Genomic DNA, 25,550 nt, shown 5'->3' with positions numbered 1-25,550 from the left:
ATGGTGAAATAAGAATTTGTTTCTTATTATTTAGAGTAGGTAGGGGTTCTTTATTGTTTAAAAAAAATTTTTTTTTAAATTTATTTATTTTATTTTTGCCTGTGTTGGGTCTTCGTTGTCTTCGTTGATGCACGTGGGCTTTCTCTAGTTGCAGCGAGTGGGGACTACTCTTCGTTGCAGTGTGCAGGCTTCTTATTGCGGTAGCTTCCCTTGTTGCAGAGCACGGGCTCTAGGGGCACAGGCTTCAGTAGTTGCAGCACGTGGGTTCAGTAGTTGTGGCTCACGGGCTTAGTTGCTCTGCGGCATGTGGGATCTTCCTGGACCAGGGCTCGAACCTGTGTCCCCTGCATTGGCAGGTGGATTCTTAACCACTGTGCCACCAGGGAAGCCCGGGTTCTTTATTGTTGATAATTATATTACATTGGTAAGTCTTCTTGGCAAGGGTTTATGTTTATTCACTATAATATTTGACTACATTTAAAGTTCAGGTGGGGCCTCCCTGGTAGCGCAGTGGTTGAGAGTCCGCCTGCCGATGCAGGGGATACGGGTTCGTGCCCCGGGCTGGGAGGATCCCATATGTCGCGGAGCGGCTGGGCCCGTGAGCCATGGCCGCTGGGCCTGTGCGTCCGGAGCCTGTGCTCCGCAATGGGAGAGGCCACAGCAGTGAGAGGCCCGCATACCGCAAAAAAGAAAAAAAAAAAAAAAAGTTCAGGTGTTTTCATATTGCCTTTTGCAACTGAGATTTATTCAATAAGATTTTTTAATTTTACTGGAGGATTAAAATCATTTTAGAAATTTCGAGTTTTAAGGCCTTTTTTGTCCCTACAGTAGTAAATGGTATCAGATTACTGTTTTTCAAGTTCTTAAGTTTGCTTTTACTAACTTATGACAGCAAATAGTATCTGTTATCAGCAAGGCTGCTTCTAGAATTCATTAGAATGCTCCTTGAGGGCAGGAATGTTTGTTCTTTTTCACTGCTGTATCCCTAGAACCTAAAACAGTGGCTGGCACATGGTAGGGGTTCAATAAATATTTGTTGAATGAGTATATATGAATATATTAAATTTATCTGTATTCAATATGTTAGAGAAATAGCAAGACTTCTTAATTTCATGTTTTGAAATATCAAAACTTAGTGGTTTTAATTAGCTAGGTTCTCTGACTTACCTTTTCTTTCATCCTTTTTTTGACTCATCAGTTTAGTAAACATTTCCATTACAGGGTAAACTAAGAAGAGATGATATATAGTCAATAGATTTTTTAAATGAGACACCAGTTCTTTTTAAAGTTTCTTTGGAGAGGGAAAGGTTTACAAACATCTTAGCCTATGATATCAGTCATCTATACTTTTTAAAATTTATTTTTACTCTCTTGTTCATGTAATTGTTTCTAGGAATAATTAAAAGGATCATATTTCTTTTTTTTTAGTAAACGTATTTATTTATGTATATATGCATTGGGTCTTTGTTGCTGCACACGGGCTAGTTGTGGTGCACGGGCTTAGTTGCTCTGAGGCATGTGGGATCTTCCTGGACCAGGGCTTGAACCCGTGTCCCCTGCATTGGCAGGCGGACTCCCAACCACTGCGCCACCAGGGAAGTCCCCAAAAGGATCATATTTCTTAGGTATCTCTTACACATGCTCAAAAGGGAACACATTGAAGCTTAATAATTAAAAATTTTAATGTATTTATTTATTGAGCAAATATTTTGAGTGCCTACTGCAAGCCAGACACTATTCTCTCTTCTGGGAGTACTATTCTATGTTTTGAGAGAAAAAAAAAAGACAAAACTTTCTTTCTTCATGGAACTTACATTCTCATAGGAGAGATAGGGAAACAAGATGTAGAATAAAAACATTTCTCTAATAGGGTAGATTCTTTTAAGTTACTTGTGTAGGTTGGACCTTTTAAAAATAATCAGTTCATTAAATACCACTTTGACATTGTTGGGGAATGAAATGCCACATGTGAGAGCCTAGAATAGGGCAAGGCACTTTGGTAGGAACAGTTTTGTAAACAAAAATGGAGTTTACAGCCCTTGCTCTCGGTATTCACACAAGAACTGCAGTGCAAAGCTATTTAAAGATAACCACCTGCAGTGTCGGTAATATGCTTTAAGAGTCCACAAAAGTCGGAGTTTCTTTTTTTTTTTTAACATCTTTATTGGAGTATAATTGCTTTACAATGGTGTGTTAGTTTCTGCTGTATAACAAAGTGAGTCAGTTATACATATACATATGTTCCCATATCTCTTCCCTCTTGCATCTCCCTCCGTCCCACCCTCCCTATCCCATCCCTCTAGGTGGTCACAAAGCACCGAGCTGATCTCCCTGTGCTATGCGGCTGCTTCCCACTAGCTATCTATTTTACATTTGGTAGTGTATATATGTCCATGCCACTCTCTCGCTTTGTCACAGCTGTGACAAAGCGAGGGAGTTTCTTGACAGCTGGCTTAGTCTAGGCAGACAGCGGGTGGAACAAAGGTATAGAGATGCTAAACAACATACGTATTTGGGAATAGTGACCTTTTTGGAGTGGTAGAAACTGGACGAGGGGTGTGTGTGTGTGTGTGTGTGTGTGTGTGTGTGTGTGTGTGTGTTGGGGGAACTTATGAGTACTATCAGGAGCAGAGATAGAAAAAGTAAATTAAAGGTGGATTGTATGCAGCAGGTCTCTAGATGGTCCTGTAAATAAATGGGGAGCCACAGATGACTTTTTAGTAGGGCAGTGGCAAGATTACATTTCTTGTTGAGAAAATTAAGTGACTATGGGAAGGATGGGTTGAAGAGTGCGACAGGGAGGTTCCAAGCTATTTGGGGCATCTAAAGTATAGCCCAGGGGCAGACCATAATCCCTGTTAAGGGTGTCTCCTGAAGCACAAGTGCATAGTATATAATGTGAATAGAATTGTGCCACGTGGCAGGCAGCCTTGTGACCAACAGAGTGATGAGGGTCAAAAGTTGAAGATACTGAAAGTGAAGAAGAGAATCCAAGAGAATTTTGTAGTTAATAGGATTGGTAACCTACTGGGGATGGGAATTTTGTGGGATAATAATAATTATAGATGGTTTGAAGTTTAAGACGGATCTTCACATTAGGTAGTGATGGTCTGGACAACACTTTTTTCCCCCACCTTGTATCTCGTTTTCATAAATTGCTTCATCCCTCATTGAGCCTACCATACCCATCTTTTTTCCACCCCTAATTTGAGCTTTGATATCTATTTTGGACTATCTAGTAAAGCTTATTAGAAGTATTTCTGAAACAAAGGAGTTTTTCCTGTGGGGAGAGGTACTTTGAGAAAAGGGTATATGGGCTTTAAGTATACTTAAAGTATAGGGCTCCTTTAAAAAAAAATTATTTATTTATTTATTTTTGGCTGTGTTGGGTCTGTTGCTGCGCGCGGGCTTTCTCTAGTTTTGGCGAGCAGGGGCTACTCTTCGTTACGGTGCACGGGCTTCTCGTTGCGGTGGCTTCTCTTGTTGTGGAGCACGGGCTCTAGGCATGCAGCCTTCAGAAGTTGCGGCTCGCTGGCTCTAGAGCACAGGCTCAGTAGTTGTGACACATGGGCTTAGTTGCTCCGCAGCATGTGGGATCTTCCCAGACCAGGGCTCAAACCCGTGTCCCTTGCATTGGCAGGCAGATTCTTAACCACTGTGCCACCAGGGAATTCCCTAGGGCTCTTAATATATGTCAAAGTTAACTCACTTATTATAGTCCAGATTTAATTTTCTAGATAAATTACCTTATGGTATAGTAACTTTTATATAATTTTATGATATTTAATTATAACAGTCTAGCCCTGTGAGGTACGTTAAAACATTTTATTATGGAAAAATTTAAATATACCCCAAAATAGTAGAGTATAATGAACCCCAGTATACCTATCAACATTTTGCTGGTCTTGTTTCATCTGTTTTTCTCTCTGCCCTTTTATTCTTTTTTTTTTTGCTGAAATATTTTAAAGCAAATGCTGAGCATATTCTTTCACCATAAATACTTGAATATTTAACAGTTAAGGACTTTATTGTTATTATTAATACAACCACAAAACCATTATCACACCAAGCAATCATCTTTACCCCAACTTAACACCATCTAATATAATACCCAGTCTGGATTCAGATTTCCCTTTTGATTTCGAAAAAGAGTTTTATAACTAGATTGTTTGAATCAGGTTTCAAACAAGTCTTGTGGTTATTTTTAAAGTTGATATTTTTTAAAGAGAAAATTAAGGCGGTGTGAAAACATTTTAGTATAAGCTATTCTAAGAGAGCAACGCTGTTTTGACAGCCATTCTGTCTGGAACTTAGTTTTGTACAAGGAGGTATCAAAATAGCTAGTATCTTTTTTTTTTTTTTTGCGGTACGCGGGCCTCTCACTGTTGTGGCCTCTCCCATTGCAGAGCACAGGCTCCAGATGCGCAGGCTCAGTGGCCATGGCTCACGGGCCCAGCCACTCCACGGCATGTGGGATCCTCCCGGACCGGGGCACGAACCCGTGTCCCCTGCATTGGCAGGCGGACTCTCAACCACTGTGCCACTAGAGAAGCCCTAGTATCTATTTTTTATGATTTTTAAACATAGGAAATCTTCCCAAAATGCGGGAAGTGGGTGTGACCCCACTTATTAGAAACCTAGAGTATGAAAATGTGAGCTATTCAAGAAGGTTCAGGTTTGGAGGAAGACCACATCTCTCTTAGTCAAAACGCCCTAGATGGGATTTGGGACTGTTTTTGTAAGTACTTGTGTAATGTTACAGTATATTTTATCTCCCTGGATGTGCCTTCCTCATCTATAAAATGAATGGATGATTTCTTTTAATTTTTGTCGAAGTGTAGTTGATTTACAGTGTTGTGAAGAGCGGGTGATTTCTTATATTCCTTTTGAGTTCTTATTTTTGTGTGTTTTATTTTCTATTTATGCTTGACTTTAACAGGATTCTCAAAGTTGGATTGGTGGAAACAATGAACCATTGACTGGCTTTACGTGGCGAGGTGGTTGCGAAAGAGAAACAACAGGCATACAAGTCTGGAACGAAGTGTTTGTGATCGACAGACCTAATGGAACAAAAGTGAGATTCTCTTTATAGTTTTGTACTGTTTTTTTCTTCCATATTCTTTCTTGAGCAAAACAACACAGAACTATTAATATTTGATAACTTTAACATATGTGGATTTTATTATGTCAAAATGTGTGAGATACTTAAGTTAGAGGACTTTTCTTGACTTAATTACTGATTTTGATATTAACCATTTTATATTTGACTTTTATAGTCACTATTGGTGAATTTTTTACTTAGTATTTTAAACTTTTAAATTCCTAGGTGGCTGTGCTGCTAATGGATACCCAGGGTGCCTTTGATAGCCAGTCAACTATCAAAGATTGTGCAACAGTGTTTGCTCTGAGCACTATGACTAGCTCTGTCCAGGTGAGATACAGAGATGCTGTGGTATGATCAGGTCAGACAATCCTAATACCTTTGCTCTTCCTCAGAATGCCTTTTGATTGAAGGAAAAAAAAGGATTAAAATTAGAGAAACTATTTACATTTAGTATTGGTCATTTACATTTCTATGCTTGCTGTTCTGGCTTACAATGTGAAATTTCATACTTTTAGTGCTTACCAGGGAAGCAGTGAACCAATAGCCAATCCTGGGCTTCCCTGGTGGTGCAGTGGTTGGGAGTCCGCCTGCCGATGCAGGGGACACGGGTTCGTGCCCCGGTCTGGGAGGATCCCACATGCCGTGGAGCGGCTGGGCCCGTGAGCCATGGCCGCTGAGCTTGCACATCCGGAGCCTGTGCTCCGCAACGGGAGAGGCCGCAGCAGTGAGAGGCCCACATACCGCCAAAAAAAAAAAAAAAAAAAAAAAAAAAAATAGCCAATCCCTTTGGTATTTCATCATAGCATCTATGCTTTTTTCTTTTTAAAGGAATATATATTATTGCATGTTATCCTTAATTGAATTCAAGGATATTCAGTTGATATTGAATTCAATTGAATTCAGTCATATACAGTAAAATATAGAGTGTTTCTTTGTTTTTTGGCTAAACCAGCCAAACAAACAACAAAACCAAGTAATTAAATTTAGTTTTCTACTCGATATGTATGACAACTAGTACATGATTATTTGAACTAATGGAGGTAGAGGCATAATAATTCGTATTTAGGAAACCTTAATGATGTTTATATAATAAACTAAGGACTTAGAGCACCTGTTTCATTTAGAATGGGGTAAAATCCTTTCTGTTTTTTTCACTTACGCTGTACCCTAGAGTTATGTTTGGGTTCTGTCAAGTTCTAGTCTCTTCAAGCTAGGCCATCTCTTTTCTGTATAATTTAGACTAATTGCACTGAATTAAACCACCACAGGTCATTTTTTATTTCTTTACTTTCTGTTTCCTGAGCTCATCTGTGGTTGATACTTCTCTGGCTGAAAAATGAATTATTGAATTATGGTGGTTAGGTCCAGCTGGTGATGTATCAAGATGTATATTTGCAGATATTTTAAAAAGTATGTGCTTCTCCTGAGATAAATATTTCTTATGGATGGTAGATTATAGGTGATACCATCACAGTGTCTTGGAATCTTTGTGCTTTCCATTAATATCTGGAATGTATGACCAGTTTCTATTAAAGTTCCCATTTCCTTTCTTCCTCAATTTGAAGTGTATCTAGCTGTCAGAGTGGAAACAAGTTTTGGAATTATTATGAGATAAAAGAGAAGTGGCTTCTTTTTATTATAGGGATGGGAATATGTCACTACAAACTAAGTGATGTTATTGGGGACCCTCAGAGTCTCTTTTTTTCAGTTTGTCCTACCTCTTTTTCTCTGATCTTGCAGGGCAGCACAACTGCCATTTTCTTGAGGCAAGCAGAAGCCACATCTTTGTGTTTATATTATCGCATTATAGCCCTTCAGATTAGCTGGCTCTGTGGCTTGCATTAAATTATAAGTTCTCTGTCCTAAAACTTATACCATGGTGTTCTCTTGTTTATTCAACTTTATGATAGCAAGAGAACTGGTTTTGGACAAACACGTAAAGCCATTCAGCCACTTTCTTATCGTAAAACAAAGATTTTGCCCATCTTGCCTATCTCACATGTGGTTTTGTGGGCAGTCAGAAATGAGATCCAAATGAGATAATGCATAAGAAAGCGGTTTGTAAACTAAATAATCAAGAAGATTAATTTTTTTTTTCTTTTTTAAGGCCGCACCTTGCGGCCCAGCCAGGGATGGAACCTGTGCCCGCGTGCATTGGAAGCGCAGAGTCTTTTTATGTATGTATGTATGTATGTATGTATGTATGTATGTATGTATGTATGGCTGTGTTGCTGTGCGTGGGCTTTTCTCTAGTTGCGGCGAGTGGGGGCTATTCTTCATTGTGGTGCGCAGGCTTCTCATTGCGGTGGCTTCTTGTTGCAGAGCACGGGCTCTAGAGCGCAGGCTCAGTAGTTGTGGCGCACAGTCTTAGTTGCTCCGTGGCATGTGGGATCTTCCTGGACCAGGGCTCAAACCTGTGTCCTCTGCATTGGCAGGCGGATTCTTAACCACTGCGCCACCAGGGAAGTCCCAGGATTGCAGAGTCTTAACCACTGGACCACCAGGGAAGTCCCTAAAATTAGTTTTTATTATTGCTTCTTTCCTGATTCTTGAGGCTAGATTTCTCTCCTTCCTTACATAAGTTATCTGGCTGATAGATCAATGACAAATTGATCCCTTTGTCATTTATTCTTTCAAAAAATAATTACTGAGCATCTATTAAGTACAACACAATATGCTAAGTACTAATGATCTACAATAAACAAATCTTCTTTTCTGTTTGCTATTTACAACCTGGCCCTGACAATGAAGGGATCTGGTCCTATTTTCTAAAAGCTAAGGCCCATATGGGTGAGAATAGGTTGGTTATTCTTTCAGTTTTTAAGTTTAAATCTAGAGTTTAATCACCTCATCATTCATTACTTTTTAAGAACCTGTTTGGAATTAGTCAACTGAGAATATCATTTTAGGTTTGCCGGGCTATATTGGCTGTTTATATTCTTGACCTCCAAGTGATTAAGGTAGATTATCACTTATTTGCTGTTAGAACAAATTGTTCTATATTTGGAATAACCCTATTTTCTTAGATATAAGTTATTTCCTAGCAGAGGTGACCACTGTGGACATCCACTTTTCTCCTTTGGTGGTCTAGGTCATCTTTTAAAGACCTGACTCAGAAGGATTGGACCTAGTGAATCTTTTCTCCGGTTGCTGTTTCTTGAGAGTACTTAAGTTTCCGTTATCAGCTCTGGTCTATGGGCCTTGGAAGGTGGAAGAGTGCTACCTAAGTGTGTGTGTGTGTGTGTGTGTGTGTGTGTGTGTGTGTGTGTGTGTGTGTGTGTGTGTGTGTGTGTGTTAGGTAAAATTTGCATGTTACGTTATTTAGACTGAGTTTGCTTAAGTAAAACGATAACCGTAATATTAGAGTCAAGTTAGTTGAGGCACCCATTGAATAAACCATAAACTATATGCTATGAATGCAAAAGTTCGTTTGGGATTTCTGTAACATCTTACAGAGAAAAATCCGAACGAACTTTCTGGCCAAACCAAGAGAACTATGCCCTTCACATTCATTGACTTAGAAAAACAGTTGGGTAGTTGGGGAAACTCTTCACTTAAAAAAAAAAAAATCATGTCGTAACATTAAAGAAACTTACTATGTAATATACTTTTTTTTTTGAAATGTCTGCTGCCTTCTTGGCCCCATATGTGTATATTCATGATTTTTACATAGTTTACCACCACTGCTTCCCCCTTAATGTTTTATCCTGACTGTTAAGAAAAAAGAAAATTCTTTTCATGGACCACTGGTTAAGATAGTGACTGAGTCATTCATTTGTGCTCAGGTGTAAAATAGCCTTCGTTTCCACAAGTAAAGTTATTCACGGCTGGGTATTCAAAGTAAAACACTAATAAAAACAAAAATTTGTTTTAACAGGTATATAATTTGTCTCAAAATATTCAAGAAGATGATCTTCAACACTTGCAAGTATGTATGTCTCAAAGAATATGTGCCAAAGTATTGAAAATTTAATTCCCACTTTGTTGTGACTTTACACCAAGAACCTGTAATATTGTAAGAAGATTGACCATTATATAGTTTTAAACAGATGTACAACTTCTTAACTAGAAGAAATTTTAAAGTATACACAGTCTTAAAAAATTAAATGCTTGGCTTTCAAATGATTTTAAAGGCTCTGACATCTAGTCGTCTGATATAGAATAGCTTTACACAGGTCTTCTTTCAACCTCTTTGGGGGCATTATTTTAAACAATTTGATTTAATAGTTATTTACAGAATACGGCAGACTTGCAATGGAAGAAATCTACCAGAAGCCATTTCAGGTAAATAAATATTTTATCATTAAAAAAAAATTTATCTATGAAAAGCTATCATCTTGTATCTCTGGAGATATGAGGACATTATGTGAAACTCATTTTTAGCAACAGATCTAGTGGAATTGAAACTAATTTATGGTAATGTCATCACCATCTTATCAGTAGCAGCTTACAGGGTAGGAAATAGAACAAATGAATATAGACTGGTTCTTAATACTTTTACTTAAAGAGGTTAATAACATTTCTCTTAACTGGATATTACTTCCAAAACTTGAGACAGTCATGTAAATTTCTTTTATATGTGGTAAACTACTAGAAAATATTATTGGTTGTACATGTGCGTGTGTGTGTGTGTGAGTGTGTGTGGTATATTACAAGTTGAGGTTAGACCTGTTAATTCTTTATTTTTGTTTCAAATAGAAAAGTTTCAGAATTTATTATATCTCTCCCCCATGTGTTTTTTCATTACTTTTAAATGCTAGGTACATAATATTAAGTCAGAAATTAACCTTGGTTTGAGAAGCATATGCTCTGCTTGCTTCTGTGGAGTCTTATTGTTAGAGATTTTAAAAAAAGCAGAGTTAATTTCAGATAGATTCTTTTTTGAAATGAGTGTAATTTGTAAGTAGACATCGTACTATTTGGTTAGTTGTGTTATAGTAGGTGAGAATGACTCCACCCTGTTTGCTCATCAGTGTGTGAAGTCCTTCCTGTGTGATAGCATCACTGGTGATTCTGTTAGTGGGTTACATTGATTCTGCCTCAGTCTTGTCTGGCTCAGGTGATCACTTTTATGAAATATTTGGGCAGGTTATCATGTAATTTTGTGTATATGATGAAATATACTCTATTTGGCCTCTATCAGTTTTTCTGAACTGGGGTAATTTTGCCACCCAGAGGGCATTTGCCAGTGTCTGGAGACATTTTTGGTTGTCACAGTTTTGGGGAGGAAGTTCATGCCATTGGCATCTAGTTTATAGAAGCCAGACATGCTGTTCAACATCCTACAAAATGTAGGACAGCCGTACACAACTAAGAATTATCTGACCCAAAGTGTCAGTAGTGCTGAGTTGAGGAACTTAAGCATATAGGAATAAAAAATTCTGTGAAAAGAACTAATTGGTCTAGAATTAAGTTAGTTGGTCTTCTAGTTACACAATCTTGACTTCAAATTATGATCTGTATACCCTGATATGTCTTTTGTTTCTTTTTAAAATATCCTGTATTATTGCTTGTGGTGACTCTTTATATACAGTGAGGTTCTGAAATGGAGGTAGTTTCTTGGTATAGGAGCTGGGAGTATTGTTGGCTTATGTAGGCTCTTGATATAACTATGAGTAGTATTAAGCCATTTGGTTACTATAACTTTTGATAAGGATTGTTTTTATGGAGTAAGGGGTGCTTCAGTTATTAAAGTAGTAATTGTTGGTAAAATTTTATAAGAAATGATTTCAATTTTTTTCCCTTTCTGTAGACACTCATGTTTTTGATTCGAGACTGGAGTTACCCTTATGAACATTCATATGGTTTGGAAGGTGGAAAACAATTCCTTGAAAAGAGATTGCAGGTAAGCCCCCATTTCTTAGAGAGGAGAGCATAAGCACCAAGCCCCAGGTGAAGGTGTGGACTGTCTGGACTGCTGCTTAGACTACCAACCTCTAAGTGTCATTGGAACAAATTGAGTATCCCAAGTTAACCCAGATAACTGCATACATAATTGATGAGAAGTAAATTGGTAGCACTCCTGTGCAAGAGCACAATAGAAATGCCCTCAAGTAGAAGTTAAGGAATGGATATTTCTCTCCAGAGCCAACTGCCCCTTCAATAAATCAATATTCAAAGGATAAAAGTTTGAAGTAGACTAACTTTTTGATCTGCTCAGGTTGCATGCATTTCTCTTTCTGGCCCAGCTGAGCTTCTGAGCATTTGGGACAGGCTGGATAATCTAGTGTGGATGCGTTGAACACAGATGATTTGAGACTCTCTTTCCAAGGAATACTATCTCGTAGAGTGGCAGCATATAGAGAAAAAAGGGGTCTTAAACATTATCTAGTATAGGCTTTACACACACACACACACACACACACACACACACACACACAACTGGGACACACACACACACACACACACAACTGGGACCCAGAAAAGTGACTTGCCTTTGGTCACTTAAGTAATCATTGATAACTGGGAGTAGGACCCAAATATCCAAACTCCTGGCCTGGCCTATGCAAAATGCCACACCAAGTCATTCCTGGAAAATAACATGGAAGTACTTTGGGAAACCCTCAGGTCAGATACTACCTACCTACTGACGTCCACAAAAGGTACATAAAAATACCTTTATTCATAAGTAGGAGGTTTAGCTCTTTGGGGTAATAAAATTTTGTTTGTTTCCTATGGAAAAATGCATTTAATTTCGCAGCCACATTCAAAGACTTAGGGTATAATGTAATTTTTCTTAATCCTAAAATGAGATCAAAACCAACTCCTCATTTCTTGGATTATTTGAAAGGCATTTCTAGACTTGTCAGAGATAATTTCATTCATCAGCGTTTTCCCTGGTTTGTTCAGAAGAAATTAACCCACAGCACATCAGGCATACTAACTAAATTCAGAATTATGTACTTCAAAGATAAGGGTTTTAAAATACATTATTGAAGCGATACAGAAAAGTACTCAGATCATAAGTGTGCAGCTTGAGGAGTTGTACAAATTGAACATAGCCATGTAACCACCCAGAAGCAACTGCCTGTATCCACTAACTCCTGCCCCCCAACCCCAAACCCTTCATTACTCTTTTGACCTCCAACAGGCTTTGTTTTTGGACTTTTTATGAAAGGAATCATATACAGTATGTATTCTTTTGTGTCCAGCTTCTTTTGCCCAGTCTTACATTTCTGAGATGAATCCATATTGTTGCATGTAGTTTAGTTCACTTATTCTCATTGCTATGCAGTATTCCATTGTATGAACAGGCAACAGGTTTTCCATTCTACTCTTGATGGAGATTTAGGTAGTTTCCAGATTTTGTTGATTACGAATGGTGCATGTTTTTTTTTTTTTTTTTTTTTTTTTTTTTACGGTACGCGGGCCTCTCACCGCTGTGGCCTCTCCCGTTGCGGAGCACAGGCTCCGGACGCGCAGGCTCAGCAGCCATGGCTCACGGGCCCAGCCGCTCCACGGCACGTGGGATCTTCCCGGACCGGGGCACGAACCCATGTCCCCTGCATCGGCAGGCGGACTCTCAACCACTGCGCCACCAGGGAAGCCCCTGGTGCATGTTTTTTAGAATGGTTTTTGAGAAGAGTTTGGGAGAATATGTGAGTTATATTGGGATAAGTAGTTACTAAAAATCTAACATTAGGATTTCCTTCCAGAAATACATAGCAGTCTCTCTTCTGCAAAACACTGATAAACTAGCATAAATCATAAATAATCATTTGGAGTGAGTGCCGAAATGCTAATAAATTTTTAAGTCTCTTTGGACTGCATTGGAGCTTTTCGCCTTATCTGTTGTTTGCTCAGGGGCTGACCTTTTTATTTGTAGGCAAATTAGTACTTCGTTTTTCTCTTTGCCATTATAAGTACTTTAAAGGCAAATTCTTAATTTATTTACTGGTTTATAAATCACAACCACACCTGTTGTTCTGGTGTTAGATATTATGATTAATTATTATTTGTATTTATTCATATCCTTGGCAGCTAACATGGGGAAAAATCTTTTTTGGTTTAAGACAGAGTGGGGTCTTATCAAATGGTTAGAAATAGGTATTCAGTAAACTTTTATTGTCAAGAGACACACATCTAGACTAGCATCTGAGTTAGTGTGCATGCATGTGAGTACGTATGTGTGTTTTCTTAAAAAAATGTGTTTTTCTCTCGTTTGCACCTTCACCTTGCCCCTTCTGTCCCCAGGTAAAACAAAATCAACATGAAGAGCTACAGAATGTAAGGAAGCACATTCACAATTGTTTCTCAAATCTTGGTTGCTTCCTTTTGCCACATCCTGGTCTTAAAGTTGCAACTAATCCTAGTTTTGATGGGAGATTGAAAGGTGGGAATTCCCATTCTTGCTAAAATCAGAACTTAAGTTTTAGAGGCTGAAAGTTAAAAAAAATACATGGTTCCTTAAATTTTTTCTTTTATACTGGAGGACATTTTGATGCATTATTAATGGTGTGATTGTAATGTATTGGTTTGTTGCAAACACCTGGCATATTGATTAACATTTTATAAGGTGGTCTGTTGCTCAGCACTGATGTCCTAAAAATACTGAAGGCTAAGAACATTTCAGTATTTCATCTGATTGCAGTCTGCTAAAAAGCATTACCAATATATTATATTGATGTAATTAGATTTAAGTCTGTTTGGGGGTGATGGTGTAATTTTTTGCATATGTTTTAGGATTATTTTGAGCATGATGGCAAAAGGCTTGAGGATTGACTAAACTTTTAACAGTATGGCTGGAGAAACAAAATTTAGTATTAAAATTTAATACAATTTCATGAATTGCTTGCCATTTGGAAAGGATAGTTTAGTTAAAATACTTGATATGGAGTTTGTTCTGGTAGGCCACAGTTTTATTTATTATTTGGGCTGAAAGAATTATTGGGAGATGAGGCAAGTGGGGTAGTAGAGTGGAGGGGTGGTTATATTTTTTCCTAGGAGATGTGACAGTGTGACGTGTTTGGATGAGTTTTTTGAAATGAATCTATGCTTAAGTAGCATATTTTTATTTTATGAAATAGAATTTTATTAACTCTTACCAATGGGGACTTTACTTTTTTTTTTTTTTACTAACATGTTGACTAATTTCGTGTCCACTAGATATTGATGAAGAGTTTAAACGAGAGCTTCGAAATCTGGTTCCATTGCTGCTTGCCCCAGAAAATTTGGTAGAAAAAGAGATAAGTGGATCTAAAGTCACTTGTAGAGATCTTGTAGAATACTTTAAGGTAGGAAAATTCTTACATTAAATGGCTTTGTCTAAGTTAGAAATATAGCTGACTTAAAACTCATCTGTATGTACAAGAAATTTCTTTATTTTAAAGCAAAAAAGTAAAATTTATATATTTTTTGCCTTGAATTGGATGTATCAGTATTTAAGAATATTTAAGATTGTAGCAGACAACATGTATCTTCTAGACAGTGATTTTATTCTTTGTAGAGTTATCCTACTTTTTCTCCAACTCTGATATGGAAAGAAGAACCATTCACCATAATATTATAATACCACTCTATCATTTGAGGATGATAATAGGTATTGGGAGCATAATTCTGTATCCTGAGTTCTCTCAAAAGCCTTCTCTCGGAGTCTGGGACTTGATAAGAGCAGCTGAAAGTATCCAGACTGGGTTTGAGCTCAAGTAAATTATGCATAGATCTTTTTTCCCCCTCTGCTGTTCTCTAGTCGTTTTGTTTGTTTGTTTGTTTGTTTGTTTGCGGTACGTGGGCCTCTCACCGTTGTGGCCTCTCCCGCTGCGGAGCACAGGCTCTGGACGCGCAGGCCCAGCGGCCATGGCTCACGGGCCCAGCCGCTCCATGGCACGTGGGATCTTCGCGGACCGGGGCACGAACCTGTGTCCCCTGCATCAGCAGGCAGACTCTCAACCACTGCGCCACCAGGGAAGCCCTGTTCTCTAGTCTTTATAGCTTGCTTGCCAGAGCAAGACTATTGTAGAGGTTTGTATTTATTCATTGTAGTTGTAAATAGACGGAAGGGAAATACAGTTAACTAAGAGTGTATTTTTGTATTATTTAATGGACAGTTGATCACTTTCATACTATCTTTGTTCAGTTATGAGTTTAGAGTCAGTAGAAAGTTGAGGTGAAAGATTCCTATATGGAACTTACTTAAAAACTTTCATCTTGGGCTTCCCTGGTGGCGCAGTGGTTGAGAGTCTGCCTGCCGAAGCAGGGGACACAGGTTCGTGCCCCGGTCCGGGAAGATCCCAAATGCCGTGGAGCGGCTGGGCCCATGAGCCATGGCTGCTGAGCCTGTGCGTCCGGAGCCTGTGCTCCGCAGCGGAAGAGGCCACAACAGTGAGAGGCCCGCGTACTGCAAAAAAACAAAAAAAAAACCCAAACCCCCAAATTTTTCATCTTTCTTTCTTACTCTTAAACCACAAATTCAGTAATTTTTTTTCCCTTGAACTGAAGTATACTTTAAGCTGGTCAAAGTCAAATACTGAGTTAAAATATTTTCTTACATATTTATTTGAAATGTTGGCATTAGGGGAGAATTATGGATTTCTTTTCATAAAGTAGATGGCATTTTATATATAACGTTTAAATATGAGACATAACTTTTATGCCAAGTTGGAGTTATATTCAGAGACATTTCTCTAGGATATTATTTAGCAACATACACAATAATGTTGAGAATAGGGTTAACTCTGTTGGAATGAGAGTGTATGATTTTTAAGGCCTAGACTTTCCTTATAATAGTGTGAATCATTTTTCTATTTAATGATTTTTCTTTCTTTGGGGATGTGGAGCCAAATTGCATAACCTATGAATGTAATGAGTCTTCTGTATTTTTAGGCTTACATTAAAATTTATCAAGGAGAGGAACTTCCACATCCAAAGTCCATGCTTCAGGTAGTGTGTGTGTTGTACATACATTTACTTACGAAGGAGAAAAAAAAATCTTTGTTTTAGAGATAAATGTTGGAAATGGGGTAGTGTTTCTTTCCATGCAAATACATTTTAGATACTTAAGGCATGGGCCCTGAAGTTTTAATGAGTTTTTGTAACTCCAGGTTGCACACCTTGCACACCAGAAATGAGGGTCCTCGGTGCCTTCTCTTCAGTTGCTCAAAAAGTGTAGGAGAATTTCTGCTTCAGAAGATAGCTTCATATGGGCCTTGCCAAACCAAGAGCCTTGCTTCTGCTTTCTGAGTCTTTGACAATGAATGTTGTTTGAAATAAGGCTTATTTTCTCTTGATATTAATGATTCGCGTCTGGTTCTAGTGAATGTAGATTTTGTTTTTCTTTTTTTAAAAAAGGTGTTCTTTAGGGACAATGTTAATTTAACCTAATTCATTTTTTAAAAAATTTGCTGCTTTGGGCAGTTTCTCAGTTTTATAGTGGATTAAACTGTTTTTTCATAAAACCCATACAATAAGCAGTTTTGTGGATTTTAAAATGTATGTTGTGTGTAATACTGATTATGAGAGAGAGGACCATATGAGTAATTCTTGATTCTTTGCACCTGGGGACTTGACACATTTTAGGGTTGTATCTGTTTAATTCTCTATAATTTCCTGGGCATATATGGTATTTTCTACAAACCCACTTTAACAAACCTAAGCAAAACAAAATTAAGCAGGTAGTCCTATTAGAAGCAATTATTATATCCTTTATACTGGTGTTTCCTTCAATTAGAAAGGAAAACTGGAAGTTGATAATATTTTCTCTGATTCATTTTCAGACTTGGTCATTGTACATAATTTATTGTCTTAATCAGAATTCATAGTTATCAGGTATTTCACATAAAATTGGCACATTTTATTTTATTTCTTAGGCAACAGCTGAAGCTAATAATCTTGCTGCAGTAGCAGGAGCAAGAGAGATCTATTGCAAAAGTATGGAGCAGGTTTGTAACTAAAATTTAAATTTTACACTAGAGTAAGATAGAAGATTTTTATATTTAAAATAATTGAACCAATTTGTGCTCCTTATACATTGTCATGTTACATCATTCCCAAATTTCCCTTTATCATCTCTGCTGGAAGTAAACTAAAAATATAATTTCCATGGTTAGAGTGCAGGATATGGGTAGTAAGTTATTACATAGACCACACTGAAATATTCTCTGACACATGATTCAGAGTGCTGTTATTAGTAGTTTCTGATGCAAGCAACATCAGCTTAAGGGCAATAGCAATTTCTTTGCTAAGCTTGCTAACTCAAACATTAAAGTACCTTTTTTATGTTATCTTTTACCCACTTTCTTGCCAGCAATCTTTTGTACTCTTTTGGTGTATTGCTGGGCCAGGTGAAGTCAGGTACAGATTGCAGTATAATTCTTTTTGTCTTTATTGGTATATAATTAATACCAATATAATTAATTTTGGAAAGTTCATTTTGCTTGAGTCAGTTAAACATATAAGAAATAAGTAGGTTATGAAAATGGGTGAAGTATTATGAACAGATTTAAAACTAAACCATGTAGGTGGTTTGACTTTTTGAGATTAAAAATTATGATCAGGGAATTGCTTTCAAGTGTGACTTATTTCCAGCATGTAATCTGTCCTAATGTAACCCTGCCTGTACAGGTATGTGGTGGGGACAAGCCTTACATTGCACCTTCAGATCTGGAGCGAAGACACCTGGATTTCAAGGAAGTGGCAATTAAACAGTTTCGTTCAGTAAAAAAAATGGGTGGAGATGAATTCTGCCGTCGTTATCAGGACCAGCTTGAGGCTGAAATAGAAGAAACCTATGCAAATTTTATAAAGCACAATGATGGCAAAAATATCTTCTATGCTGCTCGTACCCCTGCCACACTATTTGCAGTCATGTTTGCTATGTATATAATCTCAGGACTGACTGGCTTCGTTGGCCTAAACTCTATAGCCGTCTTGTGTAACCTTGTCATGGGGTTAGCACTGACATCTCTTTGTACTTGGGCATATGTTAAATACTCTGGGGAGTTCAGAGAAATTGGAACAGTGATTGATCAGATTGCTGAAACACTATGGGAACAGGTTGGTATCTCTTTTGGTTTTTCAGTGACTAATCTTATCCCTGTGACTCCCTACCCCTCCTTCCAGTGCCCCATTCCCCACCCCAAGTATTTGCACACCTACTTTTCCTTATGGAGAATGGTGAAAGGATATTTTCCTTTTTGTTTAGATGCATAATTTGAATATAAAGTATGAGCTGTTTTTTTTCCCCTTTAAAGTTGTAATTATAGTGTGCTTTGGTTGGCTTACATCTGTAATATCCTTTGGATAGATTCTTAGTCATAGGCCTGATTATACCAGACAAGTGGGCAGGACCAGAGTCTTTAAGGATTTTTTTTTTTTAAGAAAAGAAAATATAATTAGTGCAAGAGTTATGAAGGTAAGGAAAGAAGTTTGGAAGTGTAATTCTTCTGCTTTAGAAAAGCAAAAGAAGTTTCTTACTAATATTGGCAAGAACCAAGGCATGCTTATATTCCAGGAAAAATATTGGGTCTTCATTGCCTTCCATGAAGTTAGTAGTGATTTACTGATGCACTACAAGGAACAATCTTATAGGGAATTCTTACATCAAAGAAACTTTGTTTGACCTCTATACTATGGAAATATTAATGAACAAAGCAAAGCACCACAAACAGAGAACCAGCTTTTCTTAATCATAATCCATTATCTCAACCAGAATTCAAATCATGATTTTTTACCTCAAACCAGAATTCACAGTTGTGCCTGACAAGTATCTACTAAGGAAAGCCTTGTATATCAGCCAACTGTTGTCTGGAATTGCCTGTGTTCAGAAAATTTCATTTAAGGATGTTGTCATTAAAATGATCATCGTGAAATACTTGAGCATCATGTCAAGGACCAGAATGAAAACTACAGTTATTACTGATGGACAGTTAGAAAAGGTGTTTTCAGATACCATTTCTGGGCTGATGAAGTATTGGGCTTATTTGAAGATCTAAGATATGCAGGTCCATGTTGGTTTTGGCTTTAAATTCAAAGACTGAAGAAGTTGATTGGATGTTGACTTTTCTATTAATAATGTCATTATTATTTTATACAGTGACCCACTATATTAATTTGGATTTTATATTTCTTCTTTATAGAAATGCTCTATTCAGATCTGATTGGGAAGCTTGTGTCTGGATGTTTGTAAAATTTAAATTTTTATGTCTTAAAAATCTCATTCTTTATATTCCTTTGATATCTTCTGACAGAAGATGGATTAAAAGCTATCACAACCTCAAAAAAAAAGCTATCACAATGTCACTTAAAATATTACCTACTTTAAAAATGTTGGACCATTACTAATTTTCTGCAACATGAATTTCGATAGTTGTACATTGTCTTCTTTTGAAAACCACTCATCTCCCGTACAGCATTGATTCTAGGATTTTAGAGGTGCCATTATTACAAAACATGTAAATGGAAGAATCTAAAGTGTATAAAATTATTTTCAGTATAGTTGAGGTAAGATGATCACTAGTCAGAAGATCTGTGCTGTGTCAACACTTGTCTAAATTTTTTTGCATTTCTCTTTTCTTTTGCTTCAGAGGAGTCCCAGGAAGGTGAGAAACCTACAAAGTCTCAATTTCTTGTAGTCTTAAGTTCTTTAACTTCGAGGCACTCTGAGTCATTCTCCTAACGAATCACTCCATGTTTTAGGTGTTTTCCAAACTGTTTGAAGTTACTAGACGTCGAATGGTTCATCGTGCTCTTTCATCAGCACAGCGACAGAGACTGTCATCCAACAATAACAAGAAGAAAAATTAGACAGTATTTTAAACTTTTTTCTCTATCCGAAGTGTTCACACTTACACATGTAGGACAATAAGCAGGACCGTCTGGGCCGGTCTGCATAAATGCTGTATACATACCAGATTTGATGCTGCATATAGGGTATGGAATTGCACATCCATCTCATAGGAATTGTAAATGGTTTGAATAGGAGGAAAGTAATTTTTGTTGCATTATAAAATGTCTAACTGCATTATTTGTAGCATCATAACTTTTTTTGGGAGAAGCACCTTTTTATTTCCCACATTCCTGGTTATTTTCTTCATTGCTTTGAATTGAATTTTTATATCTATTTTTATATGTAACTCTTTTTTTACCTCATGTTTTTATTTGTTTTGCACATTTCTCATACCACAGGTATTGAAGCCCCTGGGTGATAATTTGATGGAGGAAAACATAAGGCAGTCTGTAACAAACTCTATCAAAGCAGGCCTGACTGACCAGGTGTCTCATCATGCCAGATTAAAGACAGACTGACAGTTCATCTCCTCATGGACTCCTCTTTCTTTTTTTCATGCTTGCTGTACAATGAGAACTCAAAGATAAACCAAAGTTTACAATCAACTGTAGAAGTAGTTTAGTATAACTGGCTTCACAGATGGCTGCCACAGAGTGTGAAATTGTTTGTTGGTTTTAAGCATTCTGTTCATGGCTCCTAAAACATGAAGACTGGCTGAGGAGCATTAGTTTTCATGCACACTTGTACCATGTTTAATTCTTTTTTTTCCCTTTTTACTTAATCTAATGTTAGTGAAATTTGTCTTATGTAAAGGATATTTCAGGGAAATATTTTAAGAAATCTATTTAGAGTCTCTTTAACACAGTGTCCCATTGAAATTTTAATTTTTAGAGAAGTTATGAATCACTGTATCAAGAATCAGATTGGAATGACAATGAAGCCTTTATTGAGCCACGACATTAAAAGTATATATTGCTTTACTGCCTTCAATACCAGTATTACATAAATGCATGTATCAGAAACTTCACAGAAATTACATGACAAATCTTATAGCTAAGAAAGTGATTCTGAGGTGTACATTTGTCTTGCCTTTTTAAATTTATAAACCTGCCCTAAAAGGAGATGCATATCTGGGAAACTGAACTGTCTTTATGCAGTTTAGCCTTCATGTACATAAAATATGCCGTTAATTTATTGGGGGAGAAATTCCATCCAAAAATGTTGCCTACAGCTATGAGTTAAGAGTGTCTATACAGTGTGTAGCTTTTATTTTCTAAAATCACAGGTAGGGCATGTATATGAATTATAAATATATAAATACGATTTTGTATTAAAAGTTTTGTAGTTTATGACAAAATCTGGTTCTGTGGTAGGCTAATGAGTACAGTCCCTGTGAAGGAATGTTTGTGGCTCATGTCAGTGTGTGAATGCATAGACAATTTGAAGTTTTTGATATATTTGTGATATTTATCTTGAGCACTGCAATCTCACCACCCTCCCCCCACCCCCTCCCCCCAAGGGAATTCAATGGGAATGTTTATCGTGACTTTGTCCTCTGTTGCATTTTAAAGTTCCTTCCTGTAATTTATTTTCAGTACATAATTAAAAATTTGTATATATAAAATGGAACTTGTGATTTTTTTTAAGGAATTCTTCCAATATGTATTCCATTACATAAACCTATTTGTTTATACTGAAAAGAGCATGAGTGGGAAACACCCAAGTGAGAGCTGTAAGGTATCGTACCTCATACCTCGAATCTAAGCTTGTAAAAAGTTATTTTTCTGTGTCTGTCTCTGTTAGGGAAAACTTGTGATTAGCCTAGGGGATTTATTAATTTTGTTTCTCTCTTTTTTGTGGTGTATGTAAGGCTAACATTCTGTAATACTTTTGTAGCCTTTTCTATGAACACCTATTAAAGCGTCTAGTTTGGTTTTTAAGTGAAGAGAACTCAGATGTTGAGTTGCATGGCCGAAAGCTCTAAATTTACTTTGGTTGATATACCTGCCTCCTGCTTCAAATCCTGTTTTTATATGGATTGTATTTGTTTCCATCTGTATTAAACTGCTACCAACTCATCTGTTCTTAAACAGAATCCACCTGAAATGTGTCTCTTTTTATTTCTTTTACCACCCTATTTTATGAATGCTGTAGACTGTTTTTATGAATGGAAAAAAATAAAAAGTTTGTTGTATAATAGCGATTCTTCTGAAATTAAAGACAGGTTGGTTATTTATTTATTTATTTATTTATTTATTTATTTATTTATTTATTTTTAAGCAAAAGTGTTGTGAAATCTAAACCATTGGATTTCTTAGTATTTCTTGTTGGAAAGAGTGTTTTCCCCAAAGATACAATTCTATAAAGGATTCTAAGAAAGTACTTTGGTTTCAGCTGGAAGACTCTGGACATTGCTAAGCAAGAAGCAATAAAAGGGAATAAAGACAAACTCAAAACTGTTTGCTGAAATCAGTTTTGTGTTAGTATATTTTCTGTGGTATAATTTTTTAGTAATTTATAAGGTAGGTTTTTAAAAAAGAAACAATAACAAACAGTCTATCTTCCTAATTAAGACATAAATAATTTACTTTTGTGGAAGGGACAATCATTTGTGACCCTACTATTGAGTATGCCTTGTATGTCTCTCATGAAGATAGTTAGTCATCCTTGCTTCACTGAACATATTCTACTTGTGAAGCTGAAAAGCAGTATTTAATTTCTGAGGGTTTATATTTTCAGTGAACTTGGAGCAGGGCTTCCTTTAGTTATTTTACTTCCAGAATTGGGCTAGCTAGGGACTTGACCCTTGCTGTAGGTGTGAGTGCTGCTGGTGTTAGTTACATTGTTTCATTATTGTGGGATTAAAAAAATTTTTTTGGTCTTAACTTGGTTAAGAACCTATTAAAATATACCATGAAATTTCAGAAAACACTGACGTTGCTGTTAGTGGTCCACTGAGGTCAAACGGCCTTATGGAAAGCTTTCTGATGAGCTGCTTCTCTGCTAGTGCGGGTTGCTTGGGTCTGTTGCACACACGTTTAGGTTTCAGCAGCTTCATTCCTGGCTTGAATTTTCCCATACTTTGATCATAATTGATCTGTGCACCTAAATGTTTTTCCGTTTGTGTCCTAGTTGTGGGGTGATGGTGAGAATCAGCTTGCAGAGCTGGCAGCTGTTTCAGGCAGCCATCTTACTTGGCCAGAGTTTACTAATCAAATGACTGTCTTACTTGGATTCAGTCTGGAGCCTCTGTCAGAGAGAATCCTTCCACTTGGCGTTTGGGCAAACAAAGCTACATTAGAGCTTTCCCAAGCAGGACAGAGAAATGCCACCTTCTCTACCTAAGTCTTCTATCAGATCCTAGGAATTTTTCTCTCCAGGTTTGCAGTTTGCTGGAATTTAGGCTGAAGAATTGATCTACCCTTGACATACTTGAGTGCGATACAGCTCCTATTATGTTCTCTTTAGGTTTGTGACTTTTTCGATTCTTCAGTGCCAGAGCTAGCAGTTGACCAGGTCAAAAGTGCCTAAAGAGTGTAAAAAAGCTTAGGAGAAGACGGGATTATAGCCTTTGCATAGCTCAATCAAGCACTTAAATATACATTAGCACTTTTTGTACAACAGTCGTGTGGTAGGAAACCACTTTATCAAAAAAGGTGTCTCGGGTATCTCAGGCTTGCAAACCAGGATTCTGCAACTCCACACCTCCAAGGGTTTGAGTCAGTGGAATGTTTCAGACACAGATGAGTAATATTCCTAACTCAAAGCTCTGTCTTAGCTGCATTCTGAAAAGTACTAAATGTGGAGAAAAAAGATTCTGTTAATACTGAAACAAGGTGAAAATTACCCATAATACTATATTAAAAAAACAAGTCACATTAGGCAAGAAGTGAAAATCTTCTGGTCCTTTTGATACACCCCAGAGGTAACCATATATTTGGTGTGTGTGCTGTGGAAATCTTTCCCTGTGCTTATTGACACGTCGCTATATTGCATAAAACATACTCAATTTTTATTTTACACAAAAATAGAATTACCCTGTACATGATATATTTTTTTTTCATATAACTGACATTCTAGGCCATTAAGTAATTCTTTAATGCTCACATGGTTGCTTTGACCCTTCTGAGGGTAAGTGGGGTTTTGAGGAGAGAGCACTAGACCTTGGATCTCTGCTAACAGTTTCCTTACTTTTTATGACAATTCCTGCCCTCTCACAGGATTGGTGAGAGAATCAAATATGAAAAGAAGCAGGTAGCATAGAAAATTTGTACTCAGTTTTGCTTGTCTTAAGTCTCCATCTGCTGGTAACTACTTCCTGAAGCTTGTCCATAACGATTTTTTTTTTTTTTTTGGTGGGTCATGGGAGTAATTTGGGCTGTTATTTAAATAACAGTTAATTTTAAGCTTTCTGACAAATACGTTTATATGGCCAACAACATGGTCATTGTGGAGGAAAATGGGTCTATAGCTACTGACAGAGCAAGCAAGAAAGGTCGTCTAAAATGGCATAGTTTAGATTTCCCAAACACAAAGTGTGAAGACTCCCTAAACACTTATGTAACCTAGAACTGGACGAATACTTGAATTTCAACTCCAGGAAAAGGAGATGGACCTTGGAGTTAAAAACAGAGCTTTGTTCCCAGCACCACCACTTCCAAGCTTTGTGAACTTGGGCAAACACTTAGGTAACAGCTGAGCCTCACCTTCTTCATCTATAAAATGGAGATAATACCTACCTCAGGGTTGTGAGGAGGATGAGATGAGAACATGTATCAAAATCCTGGTAGACATTCTTCTGAATCCCTTTTACAGGGATGATGTTTGTGAACCGTGCATCTATCCTTCCAAACCATACCTACGCTTAATGTTACACCCTCTGCTTCCTGAAGAGAAAAAACATGATGAATCTTGGAGGGTGGTGGTCATTGTTATTTTGTCTATGGAGAAAAGCAATATCAGTAAGTTCTTTTTTCCTCAACTGGATTAAGCTCCTTGGAAAGAAGAAACCATACTTCATGCATCTTTTAATCTTTCATATTATCTAGTATTTTTGTATATGGTAAATGCTCAGTATTTTTTTTTTTATTTTAATGAAAGCTTCTTTCTTTCTTTTTGGCTGTGTTGGGTCTTCGTTTCTGTGCGAGGGCTTTCTCTAGTTGCGGCGAGCTGGGGCCACTCCTCGTCGCGGTGCGCGGGCCTCTCACTGTCACGGCCTCTCCCGTTGCGGAGCAGAAGCTCCAGACGCGCAGGATAAGTAGTTGTGGCTCACGGGCCCAGTTGCTCCGTGGCATGTGGGATCTTACCAGACCAGGGCTCGAACCCGTGTCCACTGCGTTGGCAGGCAGATTCCCAACCACTGCGCCACCAGGGAAGCCCTCAGAGTATTTTAACATGGGCTGGACTGTTCAACTTCATCGCCTTCACCCACCTTCTGTATTTAAACATATACCGTCCGCTGTACATGAGTGAGGTGGTTACGTGGCAGCTGTGGGCCCGAAAGTATCAGTGTTTTGCATTATTTCCCCTTGGCCTCAAAATGCGAAGGAACATGATCATTAAGTAAGAAGTATCTGGTATAATAACTTTGGGGGAGAGTGAGGTTAGGTTACCCTTAAGGATTTGGATTATCTTTAGAACTTTAGTATACTGATTTGATCTAATGCAGCTGCTTAAGTATCTGCTCTTAAGTCCTTAACAGAATTGGGTTTACAGACCTGTGCA

At 37.5% G+C, this 25,550-nt stretch overlaps 1 protein-coding gene across 3 annotated transcripts in view; it reads left to right on the top strand.

Annotated features, from left to right (window-relative positions):
- The window catches only part of ATL2 (atlastin GTPase 2), a 58,699-nt gene extending 36,705 nt beyond the window's left edge, over positions 1–21,994 (top strand). For 2 of the 3 annotated variants that reach the window (XM_060117163.1, XM_060117164.1), the window contains 11 exons: positions 4,940–5,074; positions 5,327–5,431; positions 8,982–9,032; positions 9,332–9,388; positions 10,857–10,949; positions 13,298–13,436; positions 14,210–14,337; positions 15,926–15,982; positions 16,909–16,980; positions 17,663–18,094; positions 20,225–21,994. In XM_060117163.1, the coding sequence (XP_059973146.1) occupies positions 4,940–5,074; positions 5,327–5,431; positions 8,982–9,032; positions 9,332–9,388; positions 10,857–10,949; positions 13,298–13,436; positions 14,210–14,337; positions 15,926–15,982; positions 16,909–16,980; positions 17,663–18,094; positions 20,225–20,344 (1,389 nt within the window). In that variant the 3' untranslated portion in view covers positions 20,345–21,994. Of the gene's footprint in view, positions 1–4,939; positions 5,075–5,326; positions 5,432–8,981; positions 9,033–9,331; positions 9,389–10,856; positions 10,950–13,297; positions 13,437–14,209; positions 14,338–15,925; positions 15,983–16,908; positions 16,981–17,662; positions 18,095–19,623; positions 19,639–19,735; positions 20,205–20,224 lie in introns of those variants that run through there. The other variant, XM_060117165.1, reaches the window with a different exon arrangement.
- The last annotated feature ends 3,556 nt before the right edge of the window (positions 21,995–25,550 follow it).

The sequence above is a fragment of the Mesoplodon densirostris genome, chromosome 14 (assembly GCF_025265405.1).
Source record: "Mesoplodon densirostris isolate mMesDen1 chromosome 14, mMesDen1 primary haplotype, whole genome shotgun sequence".
NCBI lineage: Eukaryota > Metazoa > Chordata > Mammalia > Artiodactyla > Ziphiidae > Mesoplodon > Mesoplodon densirostris.
The sequence above is the reverse complement of the archived record's forward strand: the minus strand, read 5'-3'. Positions and strand labels throughout refer to the sequence as shown.